The 26,760-nt window shown below is 41.6% G+C and overlaps 1 protein-coding gene across 1 annotated transcript; it reads right to left on the bottom strand.

Moving 5' to 3' along the window:
• Positions 1–21,534: 21,534 nt before the first annotated feature.
• LOC117477212 lies at positions 21,535–25,147 on the bottom strand. Its single transcript, XM_034123884.1, has 6 exons — positions 24,609–25,147; positions 23,550–23,879; positions 23,099–23,416; positions 22,887–22,973; positions 22,775–22,803; positions 21,535–22,090 (listed from the first exon to the last, which is right to left on the bottom strand). The coding sequence occupies exons 1-6, from the start codon at positions 24,667–24,669 to the stop codon at positions 22,016–22,018; spliced, it is 900 nt and encodes a 299-aa protein (XP_033979775.1). The 5' UTR covers positions 24,670–25,147; the 3' UTR covers positions 21,535–22,015.
• Positions 25,148–26,760: the final 1,613 nt, after the last annotated feature.

Below are 26,760 nucleotides of genomic sequence, written 5' to 3'. Positions count from 1 at the left end.
CATCGAAACAGTGTTAAAATCACAAACTCTCCATTTAGAGTTTGATTCTTTAAAGAAAATCTGTTCAGAAAAAAGTACTACCTTCACTTTTTTTTAACTCTTTCTCATAAAAAAGTCCCCTTGATCTCTTCTCCATCATAATCTTTGAGTTTGTAAACAGATGGTTGACGAGGTATGCGTTCGGACGCCGTAAATAATTAGTCGGTATAACTCTGTTCATATTTTTTATCAAAGACCCCTCTCGCCTTGGAAATTCTTACAAGTTCCCCCTCCTCAAAGTTCATTTTCGTAGCACCTTTCCCCCACTGATGCTAGTGACCCCCCCTTTGTATGCTAATTACCCCTTTGTTCGAGGTGTTATCACATGTAGGTGTGTTCAGTTAAACACTGAGATTTTCAACATACTACTCTACAAAATGATTTTTCATATTCTTTTGACAAACTATACATGACTTTTCTTACGGAAAATCATGACAAACTTTAATGTGACTTATTCTTAATTTTGCCATACTAAAGTAAGACTTGAAAATACTATATCGTTGTTTTTTAAATTATATTTCAATATATAAAACAGAACTTTTGTTTGTGTCAACATAACATTGACTGGCCTTGATCATTTCAACATGAAATGAGTTTTATTTTTTTTTATTTTTTTTAAATGATATTTTAATATAGCATATTGGCGGAGATAATATTTACGGGCCCTTTGAGTAGAATGTTAAAAAGTAAGCTAGTCCCAGACTGTAGGGCCCACTCCTTAGGTTGGCTCCACTTAGGTTAAATTACTTTAGTTAAAATGAGGACATTCTAAATATGGTTAAAGTGGAGTAATTTGAGTTGTCTGATGCACACAAGCCTGTTCTTTTGTTTGTTTGCACTGCTGTGTGCACTTAAATTGATGTTGATGGCTAAATTAGTTATTGGTTCAAATGTACTGAGTTCTGAACATGTCATCTAAATGTAGAAATGCCTTGGGCATATGGTTCTTGTTTCAAAAACAATGCAGCATTTTATTTATTTGTTTGTCCTGCTTTTACAACATACAGTATAAGCACTCCTATGTTGTTGTTGTAGTACTTTACCGTATCTGTAGCTATTAACATGATTGCTCATATTTCAAGCCATATTATTCCTGACCCCTTATTTTGGATCAGTTTTCATCAACCAGCCACCATTCAAAACCGCATACATACATCTGTTTTTCCCCCTCACAACACGCCTTTTCAGAATTTTAAAAACCCTAAATCTAATTTAGAGAGGACAAATAAAAGTAGTAGGTGACTTTTTTATAGATCAAGGCTAGTTAGATTGACAACAAAAGGGTCTGAGAGTCTCACAGTCTTGTCCTCACAACAGTGTAAAATAAATTTGATGCAGCAGTGAGCCAGAGTCATTGCAGTTCATTATGTGTTTGAATATATCAAAATGTTCTAAGAAATGTTTTAAAGCACCCAGGACTCTCATTTTTGCCAAGACATGACTTAATACACGATGCAAGTTTTAAAGCTTTTGCCTGGAAGTAGCAGATTAAGTGATTTAATGGTGGAGCAGGATTGTTAAGAAACCCAATTCCTTACAAAGTACTTTATATTCTACCAATAAAACGAATTCCTTACAAAGTACTATTCTATCAGTTGTAAAGTGTTGCACACTTCAAAGTGTATCTAAAAGTATCCTAGTAACACAAACAAAAGCAAGGAAGAAAAAAGCAAAAATCAGTAAAGTCATCTAACAAAACATATATTTAAAAAAAGTAATGTTAGTCAAGTCAAGTTATCAAAACTGCATTGTTTAATCGAAACAGTGTTAAAATCACAAACTCTCCATTTAGAGTTTGATTCTTGAAGAAAACTCAATTCATTACAAATGAATGAATATTTTACCAAGTTATAAAGTTTTCCATACATAAACGTGTATCTTACAGTTCCTTTGTGAGAGAATTACGCACAAATCTGTCACATCAAAACATTCTATTGCAGTATTTTATCTGTTTTATGTGCACTGTTGGAGGAGCCTGTGACCTATGTTTTTCATTGACATATCTACACTGTAGCTAATGGGCATATGCCATAAAGCCTTGAAACTTGAAAACTTAAAATGATCAGAAACTGCATTGTCTCACTGAAAACAGCTCTAAAGAAAACCCAATTCCATACAAAGTACTTAACTTTCTACCAGTTGTAAAGTGTTGCTCATTTCAAAAGTGTATCTAAAAAGTATCTTAGTAACAAAAACAAAAGCATTAATGTTAACAACGCCTCAAAGGGCGGACTCCTGAGTTCCGTAATGCCCCCCTACCCTGGCACTTGGACTATTTACATCATCCAGGGCTCAACACCAGTAAATACACCTCTCTTTATCCGCTCTCCAAGCCTCCAAGGGCGGACTCCTGAGTTCCGTAATGTCCCCCTAACATGACACTTAGATTATTTTCATCATCCAGGGCTCAACACCAGTAAATGTAGCCTCATGTAACTTCATATGGGGATTCATTAATAGTTGTGTGAAGTAATTAAACAATAAAAAGACAAGATCAAGGGGTCATTAAGATCTTTAAATTATTATTTTCCTCTCAGAGAGACTTTGTTGTAGTTAGTAAAGTAATTAAACATTAGTTCACAAGCCATACAACTTAAGAGAACATCCATAGTTAACACAAATCATATTAAAACTAATCTAATTTAGAGAGGACAATAAAAGTTTTAGGTGACTTGGTGAGTGAAAATTAACGGCTGATAGGCAAATCAGGAGGTGACAGGCAGGGGGAGGGGAGGGTGTGAGAGGGTTTGTGAGGGGAGACAGTCTCACACATCCAGACTCCATTTTTCATGAAGAGCCTCAGACGGAGGGTCTGAACCCGGCACAGATACTGCATCCGTTTCTTGACTGGCGCTCCCGACGGATGGTGGTAAGTTGTCACAGGCGTCTCGCTGATTAAACCCATATCGATGCGTCTCTTTGCCATTTTCGTTTTTGAAAGTTTAGGTGACTTGGTGAGTGGAAATGACTGGCTTTTTATCTAGTTTGCACGGATTTCTTTTTTTTTATCTAACTCCACCCCTCACTATCTTCTGACATCACAGCAAAAGGAAGGGGGAAGGGGTGAGAGGGGGACGGGGTGAGAGGGGGACGGGGTGACAGGAAGGCGTGAGAGGGGGACGGGGTGTGGGGTGCAAGGGGGATGGGGTGACAGGAAGGGATGAGAGGGGGACGGGGTGCAAGGGGGATGGGGTGCGAGACATGTGACAACCCCTCACCACCCTCACATCAAAGGACATACATCAAAGGGCTAATTAGAGTGACATCAAAGGCTTATAACACGCCGGTGCGATATCACACCTACATGTTACAACACCTCACCCCCTTACATCAAAGGACAGACATCAAAGGCTAATTTGATTAGACAACAAAAGGATCTACTACAAGGGGGAATTCACACCTACATGTTACAAACACCTCACCCCTCACATCAAAGGATAGACATCAAGGGGTCAGACATCAAAGGCTAATTAGATTACACAACAAAGGATCTACTACAATGGGGAATTCACACCTACATGTTACAAACACCTCACCCCTCACATCAAAGGATAGACATCAAAGGGTCAGACATCAAAGGCTAATTAGATTACACAACAAAGGATCTACTACAATGGGGAATATCACACCTACATGCTACAACACCTCACCCCTCACATCAAAGGATATCACACCTATCTGTGAAATCACACCTACACGTGATAACACCTCGAACAAAGGGGCTCATTAGCATATCAAAGGGGCTCATTAGCATAAGTAGGAGGCGGGACATAGCAGGTGTGACCTGTCACTTTTTATGCATACTAATGTGATTGAAACAGTATTTGTATAACTACTGGAGGGTCTGAACCCGGCACAGATAATGCATCCGTTTCTTGACTGGAGCTCCCGACGGATGGCGGTAAGTTGTCACAGGCGTCTCGCTGATTAAACCCATATCGATGCGTCTCTTTGCCATTTTCGTTTTTGAAAGTTTAGGTTACTTGGTGAGTGGAAATGACTGGGTTTTTATCTAGTTTGCACGGATTTCTTTTTTACCTAACTCCACCCCCACCTCTATCTTCTGACATCACAGCAAAAGGAAGGGGGGTGACAGAAGAGGTGAGAGGGGGACGGGGTGGGAGGAGGACGGGGTGCGAGACAGTCTCACACAACTTCAAAGAGATTGTCTTAATACTAGTTACAAACACTTATCAAAGGACATACATCAAAGGGCTAATTAGATTGACTTCAAGGGCTAATTAGATTGACATCAAAGGCTTATAACACGCCGGTGCGATATCACACCGGCATGTTATAACACCTCACCCACCTTACATCAAAGGACTGACATCAAAGGGCTAATTAGATTGACATCAAAGGCTTATAACATGTCGGTGTGATATCACACCTACATGTTACAACACCTCACCCCCCTTACATCAAAGGACAGACATCAAAGGGTAATTAGATTAGACAACAAAGGGCAGACATCAAAGGCTAATTAGATTAGACAACAAAGGATCTACTACAATGGGGAATATCACACCTACATGTCACAACACCTCACCCCTCACATCAAAGGATAGACATCAAAGGCTAATTAGATTAGACAACAAAGGGGCAGACATCAAAGGCTAATTAGATTAGACAACAAAGGATATACTACAATGGGGAATATCACACCTACATGTTACAACACCTCACCCCTCACATCAAAGGATATCACACCTATCTGTGATATCACACCTACACGCGATAACACCTCGAACAAAGGGGCTCATTAGCACATCAAAGGGGCTCATTAGCATAAGTAGTAGTAGGTGTGACCTGTCACGGCACCTGTCACTTTTTATGCATACTAATGTGATTGAAACAGCATCATTACTACTACTGCCATGCCTCATTTTGCTCAATTTGAAAAATGTTGGCTCTGTTTTTGCAAGGGTTGATTCTGTGAGAACAGCACCATCTACTGGCCTGGCATATGTACTACAACGTCTCCAGCACTTTCGAACGGCAATGCCGTGGTTGTCTCAATAGCCGTAGCGCCACTGTCCTGACGTCAGGACAGTGTTCAAATCTGGATCAGTTTTGATCAGATCCGTTGCAGCCTCTTTTTTAGAGATTTGGGTATGGAGGAAAATAGAGAGGGTTGTGTTTTCTGACACTTGGTGAGTTCCCTGGAACACCGGGGACACATATTCATGTATCAAAGACGTACAAAAGTGCATTTTGCATGATAGGTCCCCTTTAAGTTATAACTTTTAATTCTGAGGTGGACATGAATGCGTACAACCATATTATGACAATATATTCAATAATTTTTCAGATATTTCCCCCAAAAACTACAAATACTAAAGTCATGTTGGCACTAAAGGAAATGTCAGAGGATGACTAAACTCAGCAGGGTTCATCCTCTGGGGAACAACATCTAATATCAGACACAACACAACAGTGTGCTTGTGATCCTCTGGGAACATTTCCTCTTTGTTCAGAAGTGAAAGTTAAACTCACACATTTGGGCCCTCGGGAGTCCGCCTACTTTCAGACTGACCCACAGACATTATCAATCAGTATGTAGTGTCTCTACTTTAAAGAGTCTTCTCCTGCTGATGTGCAGGTGTATATCAGTATGTAGTGTCTCTACTTTAAAGAGTCCTCTCCTGCTGATGTTCAGGTGTATATCAGTATGTAGTGTCTCTACTTTAAAGAGTCCTCTCCTGCTGATGTTCAGGTGTATATCAGTATTTAGTGTCTCTACTTTAAAGAGTCCTCTCCTGCTGATGTTCAGGTGTATATCAGTATTTAGCAGAGGTGGGGACTCGAGTCACATGACTTGACTCGAGTCAGACTCGAGTCGCATATTTTTTGACTTGAGACTTGCTTGACTAACATTGATAAAAGACTTGACTTGACTTTGACTTGGTATTCATGACTTGAGACTTGACTTAAGCTTGAGACAGATGACTTGAAAGGACTTGACTGTTTAAAATTAAATATTTGCGTTTGTTTTTGTATTGAGATATTACGTTTAGTTTTTTCGAAAAACGTGATTGGGTGATTATAGCGTTGTCGAAGTTTGGATTCAAGGATTATGTTGTCGATGACGCTAATAAGAAGAGAACAGCGGTATGCAGGGTCTGCAGCATAAAGATCAGTGACACGACCACCACAACATCCAACTTCATTCGTCACTACAAAAAAACCCACAGAGAAAGGTGCGTGAATGTGTTGTGTTAGCTAGAAAGCTAACGTTAAGTTTAAGCTACGTTAGACTTGGTTTCAAATCGATTAAGCATTACAAAGAGAAGACAAAACGGTAAATGAACACGAGAACCGCCAAGGGATTCATTTGTACTAACCCTGATACTGACGGGCTGTCAGGAGAGGGAGAGAGAGAGAGAGGAAAAGAGATGCCTCGTTTATTTCCCGTGTTATTATCAGAAGTTACTGTAAACTGTTGAATAATGTAGTTCATCTACTTTTAGTAGTTTGTTTAAATGTTTTAATTATGTTGTTTTTGTTTGTAGAAGTGCATCATTCCTTGATTTATTGTAAAATGAATCTGAACTTTTTGATCTGTTATGATGATAAACTGAAGCAATTTCTAAATTAACCCAATTAAGTGAGTTTTAAATCGTCCTACTTAGTTTATAAGGAAATTATGAAGAGGAACAAATTAAATGATTTGAAAATGATATCTATGTAGGTGCTGATGCTGTTGGCGGTTCTAGTGTTAACAGAAATTTAAATTAAATATGTGTAATGGCAAATGCCATAAATAATTTTCTTACCTGGAATTCTGCCTTTTTGAACAGACTTTTTGATTGAGTCCTAGCTATATTGTCTGCAGTTCTAGGGTTAATATGAATCTAATATGATTGTCATCGGTCTAAATTAGATTTCAAATGATTAACTGTGTATGTAATGAAGATCATAGTGTGGGTTAAATCCATTTTCATAACCACTGTCTTTTAACTGATTTAAATGCGGAAACTGAGCTTATTCATCAGAATTTTGTATGACTTGACTTGACTTGCTTGACCTGCTTGACCTGAGCAATGACTTGACTTGACTTGCTTGACTCTCACCACAGTGACTTGGGACTTGCTTGATACTTGTAGGTCAAGACTTGAGACTTGCTCATGACTTGCACATGTAGGACTTACTCCCACCTCTGGTATTTAGTGTCTCTACTTTAAAGAGTCCTCTCCTGCTGATGTTCAGGTGTATATCAGTATGTAGTGTCTCTACTTTAAAGAGTCCTCTCCTGCTGATGTTCAGATGTATATCAGTATGTAGTGTCTCTACTTTAAAGAGTCCTCTCCTGCTGATGTTCAGATGTATATCAGTATGTAGTGTCTCTATTTTAAAGAGTCCTCTCCTGCTGATGTTCAGGTGTATATCAGTATGTAGTGTCTCTACTTTAAAGAGTCCTCTCCTGCTGATGTTCAGGTGTATAGCAATGTGTTGGAGCGCTAGCCAATAGGAGCGTGAGTATTCCATAGTGATGTCACCATGTTCAGGAATTAAACAGAGGAGTCAGTTTCAGGCTTCTTACTTCAAAAGTTCCTATTGGACCAGGGAGATGCTGCCTTCAGGGTCCACTATAGAAATATGTATTTTAACATAATAATAATCACTTTTATTTGATATATAATAACTGTTGCCAAAAATAAATGAAATTAAAAAATGTTGGTTTCAAGTTGAAATGGATAGATCCTTCAGTAAGGCTTTTACTGATATCCAAGTAGAAAAATAGCTAAAAAAAGACAAAACATGAGACAATCTGACAACACAGAAGTTATTTTAATTAATGACATTATGTAATAAGCTTTAGAAAATACACATTTAGTAATACAAGTACAACTGCTGATAATGAAGTCTAAATTAGAATCTGACTGCTTTGTTACACAGAGCTGAACAAAGGAAATGACACACTGATGCATTTTTACGCCTATAGAGACTTGTGTGTGTGTGTGTGTGTGTGTGTGTGTGTGTGTATGAGTGTTTGAATTATTTGGATAATGTCAATGTTGACATTATCCAAAGAACTATTTTGGGGGTACATTTTTTCGAGAATGACGATATTTTTGAAGTGAAGAAGTGGGGAAAAATTCATAATTGGGAATTTTTGGAAAAGGAAAGACAGTTTTTGAAGGACGATTGTAAAAGCGTAAAAAGTGTCTTTGGTTGAAATAACAGTGATGGATGTACCTGAGACGAAGAGTTTCGAGAAGAGAACATTAGTTTGTAAACTACACAAAAGAAGGGTTAGGGTTCAAGATGTTTTTTCTCATTTCCTAAAATGTTGTCTCTTTGGCCCAAAACTCGATGGGTATGAACAAAGAACAAGATTATACACAACTCTAAAACAGACAGGGCTCAAGATCCCCCAAATACCAGAACATCTAAACCAATACTGTCAAGTTATGATCTTGTCTTCATGATTGACTCCTGCCTAAACTTGAAAACGGCCCGATTCCCTCCAAAAGGACACATGGGACAACTCAGATTTGCATCATTCCTCTTTATTTTGAGTTATTGCAGAATTATTTCTGCTTCATTTAGCCTCTTGATAGCCTTCTGATGCTTCATTCAGGTTGAAAACCTTAAACACAAAACATACTTTCATTCACTTCATCTCAAGTTATAATTAAACTTAACACTTAAACAAAAATAATTGCATCTCAACAAAGTAAATTATAATCCAGCATCTTATGTTTTAGCTTAACTTCATAAACTAGAAATAATAATTCATCTTAATAAAACATGGTTCCAACAGAAAAATACATTTACAAAATATATCACCAGCAGCGTCTTTGGTTGAATCCTTGAGTCTTTCTCCTCTCCCACAGTGAATTGTTTGCTTCTCTGCTGAGAGTGTGCCTTCACAGGTGTGTTGCATTAAGCTCCTTAACTAGGAGTGGCACACTCTTCCTCTGAGCCACCTCCTCAGTGGAAGCACAGACCCTAGGCTCCCTGTCTCCACCTGCTGGACTGGAGCCAGATTTAGATTTCTCTGGCTCTGCCAAAACAAATACCAACAACCAACTTAATTCAGCACACACACACACGGGCGTAATTTCCACTGGGGACAGGGACATGTCCCCCCCACTTTTCAAAATCCCATTTGTGTCCCCCCCACTTTTTCAATGTGTTTATTATTTTTTTTTTACGCAAGCGGTCATCGTCACAGAGGAGTGTCTGTGTGTGTGTGGCACGAGCGCCTTTTGTGTGAGAGAGAGAGAGAGACAGAGACAGAGACAGAGACACAGAGAGAGAGAGAGAGAGAGAGAGAGAGAGAGAGAGAGAGAGAGAGAGAGGAGAAGAGACCTAGGAGAGAGGAGATCAGAGAAGGAGAGAGCAGTAGGAGAGAGAGAGAGAGAGAGAGAGAGAGAGAGAGAGAGAGAGAGAGAGAGAGATCCCAGCCTGAAAGAGCTGTGCTGTAGCTTTATCACACACACACACACACACCAATACCAATATTTTCATGGTTAGAAATAATAAAAAGTTAGTGCATGCACGGTCACTTTAAACAATACTTTTTGGATGTTTTATTGGTGCAAAAACATAAAAAAAAACATTAAAAAACAATGAAATGATAGTCATATTGAGTCTGAGAATAACATCTTGCAGTTAATGTGAGTTATATTTCTAATTAAAGGGGAAAACAACATAACCAAGTCTTCACCCTAAAATTAATGATTCCTCCATTATGTCCCCATAAGGGAAGCCAGTCCCCACACATGACTATGTGTACACACACACACACACACACACACACACACACCTCAGTGGCAGGCTGGAGTGTGAACAGGAAGTGTCTCGTTGTATCAGGCCCTGGCCACACGAGTACGGTCGTATCTGCTACAGTTCTCTATCATATAGACGGTTCGGCCACACAAGGCCGACAGGGAAACGCAGATAACGATAACGGGTCCCAAGGTATCCCTACCCTCATCCCTCCTAAATGTAACTCTTTTATAACCATTCCTATTCTTCCAAACCTTAAACCCCTTTTATCTGACCCCTACCCTCTCTCCTAACCATAAACTATTCCCTTTCCTCATACCTTAACCTTCACTCTTCCCTCCTTTCAATCTAACCCTTCCCTTCTGTTAGAAATTGAAATCAATATTGAATGACGTAATTTAGTTTAAACAAACAGTAAGTTCAAAACTGTTTTATTCTGAAAACAGTTTCGGTTAAAGTTTACTTTGAAAAGCTGTATTGAGAGACGACAACAATGACCATTTCCGGTTTCACGTTAGGATCGATTAAAGCCGTTAAAATGCATTAAATAAAAAGTCATGAAAGAGTGTATGACAGCCGCGGCGTTATGGGTGGGCCTACTGGGCCTAGGCCCACCCACTCTGTCACTGGGCCCACCCATTCATTGATCAAAAATGACTGGGCGAAAATATAGTTTCCAACATTTTTATTTTTGATTATCAAAACTAACGATTACATAATAAAATAAGAGCAAACATGTGTTTCCCTTTAAAAAAACGTAGAAAATTAAAAGCAACATGAATGAATGTAAACGGGCAACGTAAAATGTGAATTTGGACCGAACTCATTGTTACGAACTCAGACACTTAGGATGTAGGACCCAATTGCACGACCCGGGAGACAGAGGTAAAGTATTAGTAAGATACTTTATTTTCCAAAATACAGCAATGAACAACAAAAAAGGTAACTATCAAATCTCTAACCGAGATGACAAAAATAGAGGAACAAAATGAAAGCGCTCACGTAGTGAGGAATCAAACTTTACAAGAGTACAAAGAGCATAGACCTGACCATAGCAAGAGACAATACGAACTGACAAAGAACACTTGGGAGACAGGGGAATATAAGCACAGGGTAACTAGACACAGGTGGGACCAATCAGGGGCGGGGCTGACATTGATGAGCACAGGAGACACAGGTGAAAATAATCAGGAAGCCTGGAATGAGAGAAAGCAAACGTAAATAACATGCATCTCTCTAGCATTTCTGTCGGTGCACAACAGTACCCCCCCCTCTAGGGCCAACTCCTGATGGCCCAGGCTGATTGTAAAAATCGTGGATAAGCGTCTTGTCTACGATAAATGACGGAGCTACCCAGCTTCTAGCCTCAGGACCGTAACCCTTCCAGTCTACCAGGAATTGCTTCCCCCTCCCCCTATTACGGACCTCCAGTAGCTTACGGACCTTGTAAACCTCACCCCCTTCAAAGAACTCGGGCGGTGGAGGGGGCTTGGAGGCGGGAACAAGTGTGCTCTCGCACACCGGCTTGATTTTACTGACGTGAAACGTCGGATGTACTCTCATAGTTCTGGGGAGTTGCAAGCGTACAGACACCGGGTTGATGACTCTGGACACCGGGAAAGGACCCACAAATCTCGGAGCCAGTTTCTTTGAGGCGACATGGAGTGGTAAGTCCTTAGTGGAAAGCCAAACATTTTGGCCTGGTCTGTAGGAGGGAGCGACCCTGCGATGGACGTCTGCAACAGCCTTCATCCGAGCTGAACTTCGGAGAAGAGCCTGGCGAGCACCAGCCCAAACTCGTCGACAACGTCTGATCATGGCATGAGCCGATGGAACCCTCACCTCTTCCTCGTTGTTAGGGAAAAATGGAGGCTGGAAACCATTGACACAATGGAATGGAGAGAGACCTGTGGCTGCCGTAGGAAGAGTATTGTGGGCAAACTCGACCCATGTGAGGTGGTCACTCCAGGTAGTCTGGTTCCGGGAGACGAGACAACGTAGCGTAGTCTCTAGTTCCTGGTTCAGACGCTCCGACTGTCCATTTGACTGAGGATGATATCCTGATGACAAGCTGACGGTGGCACCTATGAGTCGACAAAACTCCTTCCAGAAAACGGAAATGAATTGTGGACCCCTGTCGGAAACAATGTCATCAGGGAATCCATGGATCCTGAATATGTGATTCATCATGACCTCTGCGGTGAATTTGGCAGAGGGAAGCTTGGTCAATGGGATGAAGTGAGCCATCTTTGAAAATCGATCCACCACTGTTAGGACCGTAGTCTTGCCTCTGGATGAAGGAAATCCTGTCACAAAATCCATTGAAATGTGTGACCAAGGACGTTGGGGAATCGGCAGGGGCTGGAGCAAGCCCATCTTGACTTGTGATGAGGTCTTATTACACGCACACACCGGACAAGCCGCTACGTACTCTGCCACATCTTTCTTCATGGCTGGCCACCAGAAACGTTGTTGTATCCTGAACATTGTCCTTGTTACCCCCGGATGGCACGAAAGCACAGATGAGTGAGCCCAGTGGATGACCTTGGAGTGAAGAGCCTCAGGAACAAACAGCAGATTGTTGGGACACTCGCTAGGTGCTGGATTCTTGACATTCGCCTTTTTTACGTCCGACTCCACTTGCCAGGAAAAGGCTCCGATCACACGGTTAAGTGGAAGGATGGTCTTGGGCTCTACCGCAAGTGGTTCCGGATCATAAAGACGAGACAAAGCATCGGGTTTTTGATTCTGAGACCCGGGACGAAAAGAGAGGGTGAAATTGAACCTACTAAAGAATAGTGTCCACCTGGCCTGACGGGAGTTGAGACGCTTAGCCTTCCTTATATATTCCAGATTCTTGTGATCTGTCCAGACTAAAAACGGCTGCTCTGCACCCTCTAACCAGTGTCCTCCATTCCTCGAGGGCAGCTTTTACAGCTAACAGTTCCTTGTTCCCCACGTCGTAATTCCGCTCTGCCGTTGTCAGTTTCCGCGACAGGTAAGCACATGGATGCATCTTGTTGTCTTCTGCAGAACGTTGAGACAGTACTCCTCCAATTCCCTCATTGGAAGCATCAACCTCGACCATAAACTGGCGCTGGGGATCTGGAATGGTGAGTATGGGGGCTGATGTGAATCTCTCTCTGAGACGTTGGAAAGCGAAGTCCGCCTGGGGAGTCCACTTGAAAGGAACCTTAGGAGAAGTCAGAACATGTAGAGGGGCAGCAACAGAACTGAAATTCCTAATAAACTTCCTATAGAAGTTAGCAAACCCTAGAAACTGTTGGACCTTCTTCCTGGAGTCTGGTGTAGGCCACTGGGATACTGCACTGATTTTAGCCGGATCCATTTGCATATGATTAGGTGAGATTATGTATCCTAAGAAGGATACCTCTTTTGTGTGGAACTCACACTTCTCTGCCTTGACATATAACTGATTCTCTAGCAGTTTCTGCAAAACCTGACGGACATGGTTAACATGAGACTTAGTGTCTGGGGAGAAAATCAGAATATCATCCAGATACACAAACACTGAAATATTCAAAAATTCCCGTAAAACCTCATTCACAAGAGCTTGAAACACAGCCGGTGCATTGCATAGTCCAAAGGGCATTACTAGATACTCATAGTGACCACTCTGAGTGTTGAATCCTGTCTTCCACTCATCCCCTTTTCTTATTCTAACCAAGTGATATGCATTTCTTAAATCTAACTTGGTGAATATTTTGGCAGTTTGAAGTAGTTCAAAGGCAGATGTCATGAGTGGCAGAGGATAGCGGTTCTTCACCGTAATGTCATTTAGTGGACTGTAGTCTATGCAAGGTCTCAGAGACCCGTCTTTCTTTCCCACAAAGAAAAATCCCGCTCCGGCTGGAGAAGATGAAGGACGGATAATTCCTGATTTGAGTGAAGAGGAAATGTATTCGTCCATTGCTGCTCTCTCAGGTCTCGAAATCGAATAAAGTTTCCCCTTGGGAATGGGGGCTCCCGGGTAAGAGATCAATGGGACAGTCAAAATCTCGGTGAGGAAGGTAGCGACATGGCTTTGGATTTGTTAAAGGCTTCCTTTAAATCATGGTAACAGGAAGGTACCTTCTGTAGATCAGGATAGTCGGGGTGATCTATAATGATTTTACGAGAGTCTGTTGGTGCATTAACAGGTTGTGAAGTTTACACCTGCCCATACAATCCTCTCCCCATTCCTTAATTTTCCCTGAACGCCAGTCAATGTGAGGATTGTGGATCTTTAGCCATGGAAACCCCAAAATAATCGGGTGCCGAGCCGACTCAAAAATATGGAATTGCATGCTCTCGGTATGGTCCTTATTCACAGTAATCTGAATGGGCTCAGTGCAATGGGTGACTGTGAACAACAAGCGGCCGTCTAAGGCACTGGCATTAATAGGATGAGATAGCGGAACAGTCTTTATTTCTAGCTGATTTACTACGCCCCAGTCCATAAGACTTTCGTCAGCCCCTGAGTCTATTAACACACCCTGGTCAATGGTTTGATTGTTAATACAAATGTTTACCTGCGTAACAGGTCGAGGAGGAAAGTCTGCGGGAAACTTGCTCACCAGCGCCCTCCTTTTGACTGGTGAGCACGATCTTTTCCCGGGCATGAAGCGAGTTGATGATCCGACTGGCCGCAGTAGAAACAACAACCCTCCCGTAGACGGCGCTGCCTCTCCTCCAGAGAAAGCCTGGTTCTTCCCAGCTGCATGGGTTCCCCGGAGTCATTCGGAAGTGTAATCCTCTGACGGTGTGGTAACATGGGCTGGACATCCTCGGCTGGCGGCGCGACCCACCAAGATGCATTCTGGGAGCTGGGAATAACGTCTCGGTTGCGTCGACGCTCCCTCTCTCTTTCCCGAAGACGGTTATCGATCCGGATGGCCACGGCGATGAGAGACTCCAGATCCCGGGGTGTCTCCAGTGGAGCCAGCTGGTCTTTTATCGGTTCCGAAAGTCCCGTCATGAAGGCGTCACGAAGAGCCGGAACATTCCATCCGCTGTCCGCTGCTGCTGTGCGAAACTCGATGGCGTAATCAACCACCTGGCGGTTGAGCTGGCGTATATGAAAAAGTTTTCTGCTGGCCTCTGTAGCAGGCGATGAGTGGTCAAAAATACGACTCATAGTCTCTATGAAATCGGTCAATGAGTAACATAGTTCAGTTTCTTTTGACCATTCTGCAGTAGCCCAGGCTGCAGCTCTTCCCGTTAAATGAGACACAATAAACGCCACTTTACCATGGTCCGATGAAAAGGCTCCTGGGTTGTGTTGAAAATGCAGATCGCACCGTACCAAAAAGGCTCTGCAATTAGAAGAATCTCCGGAAAATCTCTCCGGAAGAGCCAGCCGTAAAGGGGAAGAAACAGCCTGACTTGGGAAATCAGCTGGAGCATTGACAGGCAACCTCTCAGTTGTGGATGACGTCACCGGAGGAGCAGTCTGTTGGTGAGTGAAAAAATGATTCATTTGGACAGCCAGTTGTTGCATCTGTGTGGATAATGCTTCCTGAATCCCGGCCTGGCGTCCTCTTAGTTCTTGCATTTCCTGGTTGACTAGGCCCAGCTGTTCCTCGTGATGAAAGATCTTCACGCCCTGTGCTGACAGCGCTGCGTGAAGCGTTCTTGGGTCGGCTGGGTCCATAATGGTCAGTTCGTTCTGTTACGAACTCAGACACTTAGGATGTAGGACCCAATTGCACGACCCGGGAGACAGAGGTAAAGTATTAGTAAGATACTTTATTTTCCAAAATACAGCAATGAACAACAAAAAAGGTAACTATCAAATCTCTAACCGAGATGACAAAAATAGAGGAACAAAATGAAAGCGCTCACGTAGTGAGGAATCAAACTTTACAAGAGTACAAAGAGCATAGACCTGACCATAGCAAGAGACAATACGAACTGACAAAGAACACTTGGGAGACAGGGGAATATAAGCACAGGGTAACTAGACACAGGTGGGACCAATCAGGGGCGGGGCTGACATTGATGAGCACAGGAGACACAGGTGAAAATAATCAGGAAGCCTGGAATGAGAGAAAGCAAACGTAAATAACATGCATCTCTCTAGCATTTCTGTCGGTGCACAACACTCATAGTGGAAGTGCGGGAGCAAACAAATCGTAGAACGTCTCGCGGGCGCGCGCAGATGGAGGACAGTGGACTGGACAGACACAAAAAATATACCGCACTCACTAACGATCGATGTTCAGGTTTTCATTTTAAAGAGTAAGAAGAGTCATCCTCACAGCAGGTGCCGCCTTAGAGAGACGAGAGTGTGTTTAATGCATACTTGCCAACCCTCCCGATATTCGCGGGAGACTCCCGATTTCATTGCCCTCTCCCGGTTTCCTCCCGGGGTCATATTTCTCCCGCATTTCTCCTGATTTCTGACAAAATCAGATTTACTCAGGACTGTTTCCACTCGGACTTTAATACAGCTACACCATTGTTTGGTTTCCATGGTAGCGTAGCGCGCGCAACTGAAAGGGTGAGGAAGATAGTCACAGCAAACAGAACAAGAATCGACAATTCTACCCTCTGCTCACTCTTCGTTTTGGAAATGCTCCCGATTTCTGAGGTCTCAAGGTTGGCAAGTATGGTTTAATGTTGTGCCCCGCTGAGCTCAGTCCCTCTGCGGGACGTAGCACCCGTTGCAGGTCAACAGAAAATAGCATCCCAGTGCCGGACCTCTCAGCCATAGATGACCCGGCGGCTACACAGCCAAAGCTCATAAAGCACCCTCAGACACTTCTCGGACAAAAGAAAAGGAGCTCCGCTGCCCACTGGTATGACAAGAACACATTATTGGAGTATAGCATTAGCAAGGACAGTGTGTTTTGTAAAATATGCCGGCATTTTAGTGAGAGGCGGGGCCGGCGGAGAAGATACATTCAGTCGCCATGGTTACAGGGACTGGAAACATATCGACTATGCTCTCAGTAAACACGAATGCAGCGCAGCTCATGCAATAGCTATGGAGAGAAATACAAACTACAGACAGTGCGAGAAGTCTGAGCATGGAACCATCCTCCATCAGCTACTCAACCCAGAGGGCCGACAGGGAGAGATCATTGAGAAAAATCGGGAACACGTAAAGTTTTACCGGACATAATTGTCACATGTGCAAAGCAAGAGATTCCTCATTTCATATTGAGACTAAATATCAAGGGAAATGATTGAGAAACGTTAAAATGTGGTGCCATTTGCAACTACCAGAGCGCACCCAGACGCGGCAGGCATTCTCCAGCCCAAATCAGCAAAGCTTATGAGTGTGAAGCAACAGTATCTGCTGCCCAGCTGCTTTAGTATGAAACGTATACTTCAGCTCATGAAAGCTCTGCAGTATCAGAAGGAAGTAGCCTAATGATAAATCTGCAGCCTCTGAAAAGTGCCGCGTCAGAGAACCAGTGCCTTTTACGCACGGCCGCTCACTTCGCTAGATCCGCTAAAGGACAGCAGGCTGCAATCTAACCACACAGACACACATCAGGTGCTCGGTCATTATTCCATATTCTGCCGTTGTATGCTCTTTGTTTCTAAACGTATCAATGTATTGTGAACCAAAACTAAATAACATGCAGTATAACATTTATTTTCACTCATTGCGGCGTGCCGCTTAAGCATTTAAATAATATTTAAGCTTCTCATAAGTGAAAATGTTTAAAAGAGAAGGGTTTTGAAAAAGTGTCTTTACTATAGGAAAAATGCATTACACAGTTGCCTACAATGATATGCAGGCATTTATTTTTATTACATTTTTGTTAACGAGAAACATCTATTAGAACAGGCCCAGCCGAAATTACATTGGCCCACCCACAATTGAAATCCTGGCGCCGTGGCTGGTGTATGAGGAGAAAAGGCGTGTGGAAGTTATACAATGACCACAACGTTTAAATCCTCTGTTATGTGCGATATCGGACATTGGAGAAAGAGGTGGGAGAACGACGTCACCAGCCGCCATTGAAGGAGGAGCGCTGGATCGATACAGACGGAGGACAACGCGATCTCAGGGACTTCTTGACCGGGCCGCCTCCAGACAGCAGCTGCAGCTGCTCTCTCCTCACTCCTTCTGTTTGCTTCATTACCACGCCATTTAATTAAAGTAACCCATTTGAACCTTTTCAGAGACTCCATTAGTCTCCTTATTGCAAGCTTCTCTCCTGGGACGCGAGAGAACCAACACAAATCAACACTTCCCCCCACCCTAACCATAACCACTCCCCACCTTCTTCCCTAATCCTAACCCTTAGTATTATTTTCGCCACTTCTAATCAGTTCTCCTTTAAACTATCTCGTTTTCTCCATTTCCTTATTGAATCCCCATCTTTTCCTTCCCTCCCTTAGGATTTAGTTTTTGTATTCACGTGTCCATAACCATGCCACATTACCCTAAATAAGGTAAAATACCCTCTAATAACAGCAATAGCCACGTTCACACCAAGTACTTTCCTGTACTTAGTTCCGGCACTAAGAGCCCCGGCGCTTTTAACCCCAGGGCACTTAGTACAGATCGCGTTCACACCGGAGTACTTTTCCCTGAGGGAAGATTACGCAAATGAGCCGCTGACGTCACTTCTTCTTCTTCTGCTTTGGCTTTACTGGCAGGCCACACACCACTTCACGGCGAGTACAGTAGGTGGCGGTATGCACCTTAAAGTTGTTTGCAATCCGCTGCAAAACAAGAGAAGAAGAAGAAGAAAAACTTCCCGCGTATACTGCGACGCCCACCCACTCGCTGTACATTAGGCGTCTGTTGTTTACCTTCCGACCTCAGACATGATGGAGATGGAGTCGACTGAAGTTGTGCTGTTTGTGCTCATGTTATACAGCTTTGTAACTGAGTTAATGCAGCCTGAGCAACTTGCGTACAATAACAAAACAAGCCGAGCACGAGTGGTGGTGGAGAACGCTTTTGGCAGACTGAAGGGCAGGTGGCGGTGCTTGATGAAAAGAAACGACTGCAAGATGGACAAGATCAAAATCCAGGTGGCAGCATGTTGCATATTACATAACCTTTGTGAAAGTAATGATGAGTACAGGGACGAATGGATTGCCTTACCGGCGACCCAGCTTTATGAGGCATCTGAACAGCGTGTCAATTGTAAACATTTTGACAATAAAGATGATCTTTTGTACAGTGCTTTTGTTTCTCTTTTATTTTCCAGTCAAGACAGGCAACATTACAATAGTGTACAGTGTGGCAATATAATAACAATAAACTGTGCCAGGTGTGTTGTATGCACAGTAAATAGGCTCAGCAGCAAACCCACCGTTATTATTTATCTTCCTGAGACCCACTGCATCCGTCTGCCATAAACATACATGTTAGTTTCGGCCCATAGTGGACTTCATTTTGTGTTGTGTAAAATGGGGGGGGAAATTAAAAGTTTGCAAATCCCCATGTCCTCCTCAGAGGACAATCATAAAAACATTTAGTTTTAGGTCAAATAATATTTAAAATTATATAAATTATCATATTTGTGTATGTGCCCCTGCCATTCCTCCACAAGGTTGCAACATTGATGATAAATAAATGACAAATAAAGCTTTATAAAGTTTATAACCGATGAAACATGATGGTATCAGAATAATCACTTACATGTGATGTATAGGATGCTACACAGGTCACTAAAGATAAAGTGTCAGGAGAAATAAGCAAGCTACAGGATCTGTTTAACAGTAAATAGAAGTTCACATTTTTAATGTAAATAAAATAGAAGTTGTACATGTAAATGAACATTATCAATATAAAATAAAGTGTCAGTTGTATCAAGACTATATAATAACAGTAATAACAATAATATAAAATGAACTGGTGAGCATCTTGTCCTCCGTTTCCTGGGCCTTGGTGAACAGCACCATCTGATCCCCGTGCATCGACTCTTTCACCACGGCACGCCGGTCCTCCAACGCCTGGACGGTGTCAAAGAAATTCGCATCCCGTGTCCGCTTTCCTAAGAGGGGAAGAGTGGTTTTAGATCAGGACCTGGTCTAATGTGGTCTACATGTAAAAAAGCACTGAAATCTCCCTTTTTTGTATTTTTACAAATAGAATTAAGGTTTCACAAATCTGAAACTGTGTTATAAAGAATGTTTAGCCTCTCTGGGATAAGCAGTAACACACACCTGGGTTACCCGTGTGTTTCTCTCAGATTTAACGAGGAGAGTTTTAAAGAGTCCCTGTTCTTCTTCTGTGGTGACCCTCTCCTGTAGTTCTATAGGTGTTAGTGCATGTCAATGGTCTGCAGAGGCTAAAATCCCTGAGTTCCCTCCCTGAGTTCTCCCCCTCCCCCCCAGGTCTTCACAGTCTCTGGAGATAAAGACTGAGACGTTTGGTTTCCATGTTTCATTCATTAGCTCCACTAAATGTGCAACACCTTCCTTGGCTCTGACACAAACTGTATGTTGTTTACAAAGTGAGAGCCAGGTCAAAGAGAGGTGTTAAACCCAACAAAGCGTTGTGTTGTCAGTGTGTTGGAGATAGAGAGAGAAACACAACTCATTATAACATTGATTAAAAGCACTCTTTTTATTTGGATTATATATCATTAAAGCCGTAGTAAAAAAAGGAGTAAGATATTCCATTAGGACTTAAAGGTGGGGTAGGTAATTCACTTCAGAAACACTTTTTGTTATATTCCATGGAATGCTCTTAACATCCCGATAGCAATGAATAAATGCTTAAATGCTTTGACAATAAATTTCATCTGTGGAAGCCGTGGCGCTGTAAAAAGCACGACCAATCATCTGAGCCGGCCCGGCTAAAGTAACTGGATGGCCTACCTGCCTGTCAGCCTTCCATCTGTGCACAAACTTATCTCGTGCCCTCATTGGTCATGTGCGCGTTCGTGTGTGTTGGAGGAGGGGCTCTGTGAGGAAGTCTGAAGGAAGGAGCAGATTTGTTCCAGTTGTGTATTTTCAAATTCTAGCGCACTCGAGCTGGTTTCTCCAAAATTACCTACCCCACCTTTGAGCTAATTAAAACATCCTAAGATACTGTAGGCATTTCAGGTTTAGGAATACATATAGAGTAAAAAAGAGAGTATAGTAAATATATTGTATAGACATTTGATCAGATATATACAGAATGTGCAGCAGTTACAGTAGGCAGTACAGGTATACTGTAGGTATAAGTAGACGCGATGCTAATTATAAGACATTATATGAATCAGTCATTGAAAAACGAGATAAAAGCATTTATTAAAGTTATTAAATCGACACTAGGGTGAATGATTTTCCCCAGAGAACACAATTAACAAAAACATTTTATGGATCATTTTACAATTTAAATATTTTATTAATTCAACCCAACGTATGTATGAACATGTGCAGCAGTTACAGTGAGAAGTGAAGGTATAAGGTGTAAGTACAAGTAATGCTAATATTGAGATGTCATATACAGAATAAACAGCATTAAATCAGAAATATACAGTGTAAGCAGTAATATAACTATGTATGGGAATGTGAGAGCATAATTAAAGGATGTTAAATCAGAAAGGAATGAATATAATAAGCTATGTTTCCTATTTTATGGTGTTGAGTTTCTGAAGTGGTCTGTGTGCGGGGGGGCGGGGCCTCTCTATCTCTCTCTCTCTCTGTGAGCGGGGGGCGGGGCCTAACTCTCTCTCTCTCTCTCTGTGTGCGGGGGGCGGGGCCTCTCTATCTCTCTGTCTCTCGTGCGGGGGACGGGGCCTAACTCTCTCCCTCTCTCTTTGTGTGTGGGGGGCGGGGCCTAACTCTACCTCTCTCTCACTGTGTGCGGGGGGTGGGGCCTAACAGACACGCTGCAGCGGCCTGCACACAGATTTGTAAGAGTAGTAGTACCGTTCAAAGTAAAGTGTGAAGAGAGTGAAATGTTGCTTTAGGAATTTCAACACTTGATGCTGTCACCTTGATTCCAGTTTCAGATACCTGTGTTTAACTGAATTAGTTTAAAGAGAGAAAACATTTTGACGAAAAGTTGACTAAAATGTAATGATTTTTCATCGACTAAAACTAGACCAAAGCTATGAAGGACAAAAAGGACTAAAATGTGACTAAAACTAATAACCATTTTCGTCTAAAGTCTAAATCAAAAATAGCTGCCAAAATGAACACTGCTCAGGTGTTCTCAGTCATCAGAAATGTTCCAATGATCTCATGGTTCTCCTGTTTTCTCCTGTAGAATATGAGAAGGTGATGTTTGACAGCATGGACTCTGAGGGGAGTTGATGTTGTTGATCAGTCACACAGAGGCAGAAGCCCATCCATCGTTTTCATAGTTCACCTCATCTTCATCTTCATCTTCATCATTCTGCTCCTGTCAACATGGAACAGAGACATGGTGAAAACACAGAGCAGAGCTGGAAAGTAACAAAGTACATTTACTCAGTTTTGTAATTCAGTACATATTTTAAGGACTTTACTTGACTATCATCAGTTAATGCTACTTTACACTTTAACTGCTCCTTATTCTGGAGCTTCATGTTGAACTTTTTACTCGTCTACATCCATTCATTTTTATTACACATTCTTGCTTTAACATCTTTTATTATGTATTTATTTCATTCTTAAATTGAGCAGAAATCACCATCTATGATGTATTACATGACAAATATAACTAGTTAAGCTACCCAGTAGTATGTCAAGTCATTTTAATAAACCATACTTTGCAAATGGAAGTGATACACATTAAAACATCACTTATTATAATCATATATTATATTATTACATTCTGCATAATCAGTACTTTCAATTTAGGTATATTTGTATTATGAATCATATATATATATTAGAGTATTTTTACATTGTAGTATTGCTACTTTTAATGAAGTACAATATCTCAGTACTTCCTTTAGTGCCTTGCTCAAGGGAACCACAGAGATACTTCATTTCAACACAACATGCACACTTTACTCCTTTGTTGAATCTTCTGCCTGTCTTATAATCACAGTTAAATGAAAATAATAAATATTACAAACTATTATTTTATATTTAAACTCACGAGGTTTTTTGTCATCCGTTTTTTGTCCCCTGAAAAAAACCAAAAGACAAACATGTTGACTTCAGCTTCAACGGTTTACTTTTTCTTTTCTCTTGAATCTATGAACCCTCACCTTTAGCTCTGGTCCAGATGTGGACTGTAACCACGGTGATGATGAGAGCTGCTAACCCCACAGACACCATGATGACCCACCACAAACCTTGTTGTGTAACTAAAGAGAGAAGTCCCAAGTGTGAAATATAGTCAGAGGTTTTTAGCTGTAAGGGAAACAGAAGAACTTCTGTTATGTCATCATTAGTTACTTCACAAGTAAGCAACTCAAACCTTGTTGTGTAACTAAAGAGAGAAGTCCCAAGTGTGAAATATAGTCAGAGGTTTTTAGCTGTAAGGGAAACAGAAGAACTTCTGTTATGTCATCATTAGTTACTTCACAAGTAAGCAACTCAAACCTTGTTGTGTAACTAAAGAGAGAAGTCAGAAATGTCACAGAGGCAAAGCAGGAAGACTGTGATGTCTTTATATCTCTGTGATCTTTAACCACATCTTGACCCAGAAGCAGCCACTTCGCTCTGTGATCACACCGTCCATATCTCAACACAGAGCAGCGTAACGTCACCTCATCATTGTCCAGATGTCCAGTCACTGAAGATGGAGATATTGTGAGAGAAAGACAACAAGAGTAACATTAACTTCATCACTGTAATCATTATTATTGTAATGATTTAGTATATTGCTCTATAGAGACAGTTTAAAACATCATGATGTAAATACTCACTGGTAACAACAGACAGATAAACATCAGAGTCTGGATCTTGTTGTTCTCCTGATCTGAACTGTTTGCAGTTGTAAACACCAACATCCTCCTCTGTGACCTTCTTTATAACCGGAGAACAATTCTCTGTAACTCTCAGTCTGTCTGATTTAGCTTTGGCTTCTTTGTGAATCTGTCCGTCTTTAAACAGCGTCACTGTTGGTGTTAATGGTGAATGTCTGAAGCTCCACCAAGTACTCTCACACTTATCCTGATCATGTATCACATTGTCAAAAGGCAAAGTGACTTCATCTCCAGGTCTGACAGTGAGGGAGTAATATTTCACAGCTGCAGCTGTTGGGGAAAAAAATCAGAAATAAATATAGACGTCATAAATGCTGACAGAATAATGATTTATTATATAAAAAGGTAAAGAGTTAGAGTTCTGGTTGATCTGTAGGGGTTAGAGCCATTTCCCTTTCATCATTATGGTTTGAATGTTTGTCTTATTACTAAAAGGCTTTAGAGGAAACTCTTAACTATTTATTTTTGTGAGTCACACTACGCTTTAAAAGATGTTAGTTTAAGTCTCACTTATTTGCTGTCGGATATGACGTGCATGTCTATATGTCTATATGTCTATATATGGCATGACATTGGATCACAGCTGAGGGTGTGATTAGACAGGAAGCGGTAGAGTCTTTTGACCGTGTTCTTTTTTTTCTTTTTTGATACGGAGAACTTTTAGTTACATTGAAGCGAGGAAGTTTGTCTTCATGTTTGTATGTCGCCTTGATCAAAGAATAAACCTGATGTGATTCAAAGCTACAACGATCTCTGCAAAGTTAGTTTGGAAGCAAAGAGAGGCGCATCATAACCCACAACCCCGATAGAGGAAAGTGGATATTAAATGTAGAAACTGATTCAAACTCCACGACAGAAGGTATCATTCACACACCGTTCCCCATTGGGAGCGACTTGGGGTTAAGCATCTTGCCCAAGGATACATCGATTTCAATTGAAAGACGCCCTCACTAGCTTTCATTAACAGTCGTAAACAGTGTGTGTTCTCTGCATCCTCACCTGGAAAGTGGAGCAGCAGCATCAGGAATGAAGACATCATGATCCTTCTGAATTCAGACATCGTGCTTCTCTCTTGGTCTCTGGCTCTCGACTGTCAGAGTCTCTAACCTGCTGTTTCTGTATTTCTCTTCTGAGAACTGAAGGGGAAGTGTTTCTGTGAGGATGTTGTTAACCGGGTTAACCTGGTTGTTAACCCGGTTAACCGGGTTGTTAACCCTCTGATGCTGAGCAGATAAGGTACGTGCTTAACTCAACGAGCGTCTAATGAAACTCACTTTAATGGCCTACTTTTATACACATGTATTAGCCGGTGTAATGTTCATGTTGTTTTGAAATAGTTTCATGCTCTACACACTGCAGACTCTTCTGGATGTGCCATTCTTAGAGCAGTCTCTCTGACCTGACTATAGGACGCTACACTCAACTCTCCAAGAAGTTTTATCTGACTGAGTTTCATGTTCTGCACACTGCAGAGATGAGTATTAACAGACTGTACGTGGTTTGTTGTTGCTTTGTATTCTGTTATTTTGCTTTTGTCGGGACCCCCTTAAAAACGAGATGGTGCATCTCAAGGGGTTTATCCTAATAAATACATCTCTATATAAACAAAGATAAAACTGAGGTAATTGTTTTCGGAGCCAAGGAAGAACTGGCAAAATGGGGTTCTGCTCAACAGATGAAGCGCTGACTGAACCGGAGGACCAAACTGAAAGCGTGTGTGTGTAAGTGTGTGTGTGTGTGTGTGTGTGTGTGTGTGTGTGTGTATGTGTTTGTTTGTGAGTGTGTGTGTGTGTGTGTGTGAGAGTGAGAAAGGGATCTGGTTTGCAGGGTGAGACATCTAAAGCAACACCCAGAGACTGACTGCAGGGCCACACACACACACACACACACACACACACACACACACACACACACACACACACACACACACACACACACATACACACACACACACAGTCATCTGAATCACTCTCTGCAGTGACACCAAGGACTGACTTTTTATTATTTCTAACCGATATTTTCATGGTTAGAAATAATAAAAAGTTAGTGCATGCACGGTCACTTTAAACAATACTTTTTGGATGTTTTATTGGTGCAAAAACATTAAAAAAAAACATAAAAAAACAATGAAATGATAGTCATATTGAGTCTGATAATAACATCTTGCAGTTAATGTGAGTTATATTTGTAATTAAAGGGGAAAACAACATAACCAAGTCTTCACCCTAACATTAATGATTCCCCTTTTGGGGACCTCCATTATGTCCCCATAAGGGAAGCCAGTCCCCACACGTGACTGTGTAAACAGATGTAGGTCCCCTAAAGGATAGTACACACACACACACACACACACACACACACACACACACACACACACACACACACACACACACACACACACACACACACCTCAGTGGCAGGCTGGAGTGTGAACAGGAAGTGTCTCGTTGTATCAGGCCCTAGCCATACGAGTACGGTCGTATCTGCTACAATTCTCTATCATATAGACGGTTCGGCCACACTAGGCCGACAGGGAAACGCAGATAACGATAACGGGTCCCAAGGTATTGTTATGGCAGAATGTTTAATACAGCGTATTTCTGATATTCATTAATGATCACATGGTATTCCATATGATGTGTGTTACTGAGTTGGGTCACACACAGTTAGAGAGACAATGGTCGTTCTGAATTATCAATAGATGTATTCATTTTAAGTGAGCTGACACCGAGGGTATAGGAAGTTCAGAGAAGGCCTCGGGTTATAAAAACAGTTAACCTTTGTTAGTTAACTAATCCTAAAGATGTCATGAGATGATGACATTTAAACATATACAGGTATAGCTTTCAGAGAGAAAAACATGTGACATTTGTGTGGTTGGCTGCATGATAAAATGTGTGTGCGTTAAACATGTTTGGGGAACATGTTCGTGTGTCATTTAAAAAAGTATATCTAGCCCTGTATTTCTTCTGTTCTTGGGGGCATTTCCACGATTGGCTGCTGTGGCAGCAGGTGATGTACTTCCCATTATTGTTTGTTTGTTGCAACAACTAAATAATAATTACTTATCAGCTATATCTGTGTTTGTGTTTTATTGATTCCTCTCTGTTTCATTCTTTCCTGTTGTGTTATGCTGGATCTCCACAACATT

The sequence above is a fragment of the Trematomus bernacchii genome, unplaced genomic scaffold, assembly GCF_902827165.1.
Source record: "Trematomus bernacchii unplaced genomic scaffold, fTreBer1.1, whole genome shotgun sequence".
Lineage (NCBI taxonomy): Eukaryota > Metazoa > Chordata > Actinopteri > Perciformes > Nototheniidae > Trematomus > Trematomus bernacchii.
Note: the sequence above shows the minus strand (reverse complement) of the source record. Positions and strands in the feature narration are given on the sequence as shown.

Bases quoted from the DNA above. Each gene is read 5' to 3' on its own strand.
- LOC117477212 (XM_034123884.1), bottom strand. From the start codon at position 24,669: ATGTCTGAATTCAGAAGGATCATGATGTCTTCATTCCTGATGCTGCTG. The intron at 22,974-23,098 runs GTTTGAGTTGCT...TTACACAACAAG, and splicing joins CTCTTTAGTTACACAACAAG to GTTTGTGGTGGGTCATCATG. The intron at 22,091-22,774 runs GTGAGTTTAAAT...CCATGTTGACAG, and splicing joins AACGGATGACAAAAAACCTC to GAGCAGAATGATGAAGATGA.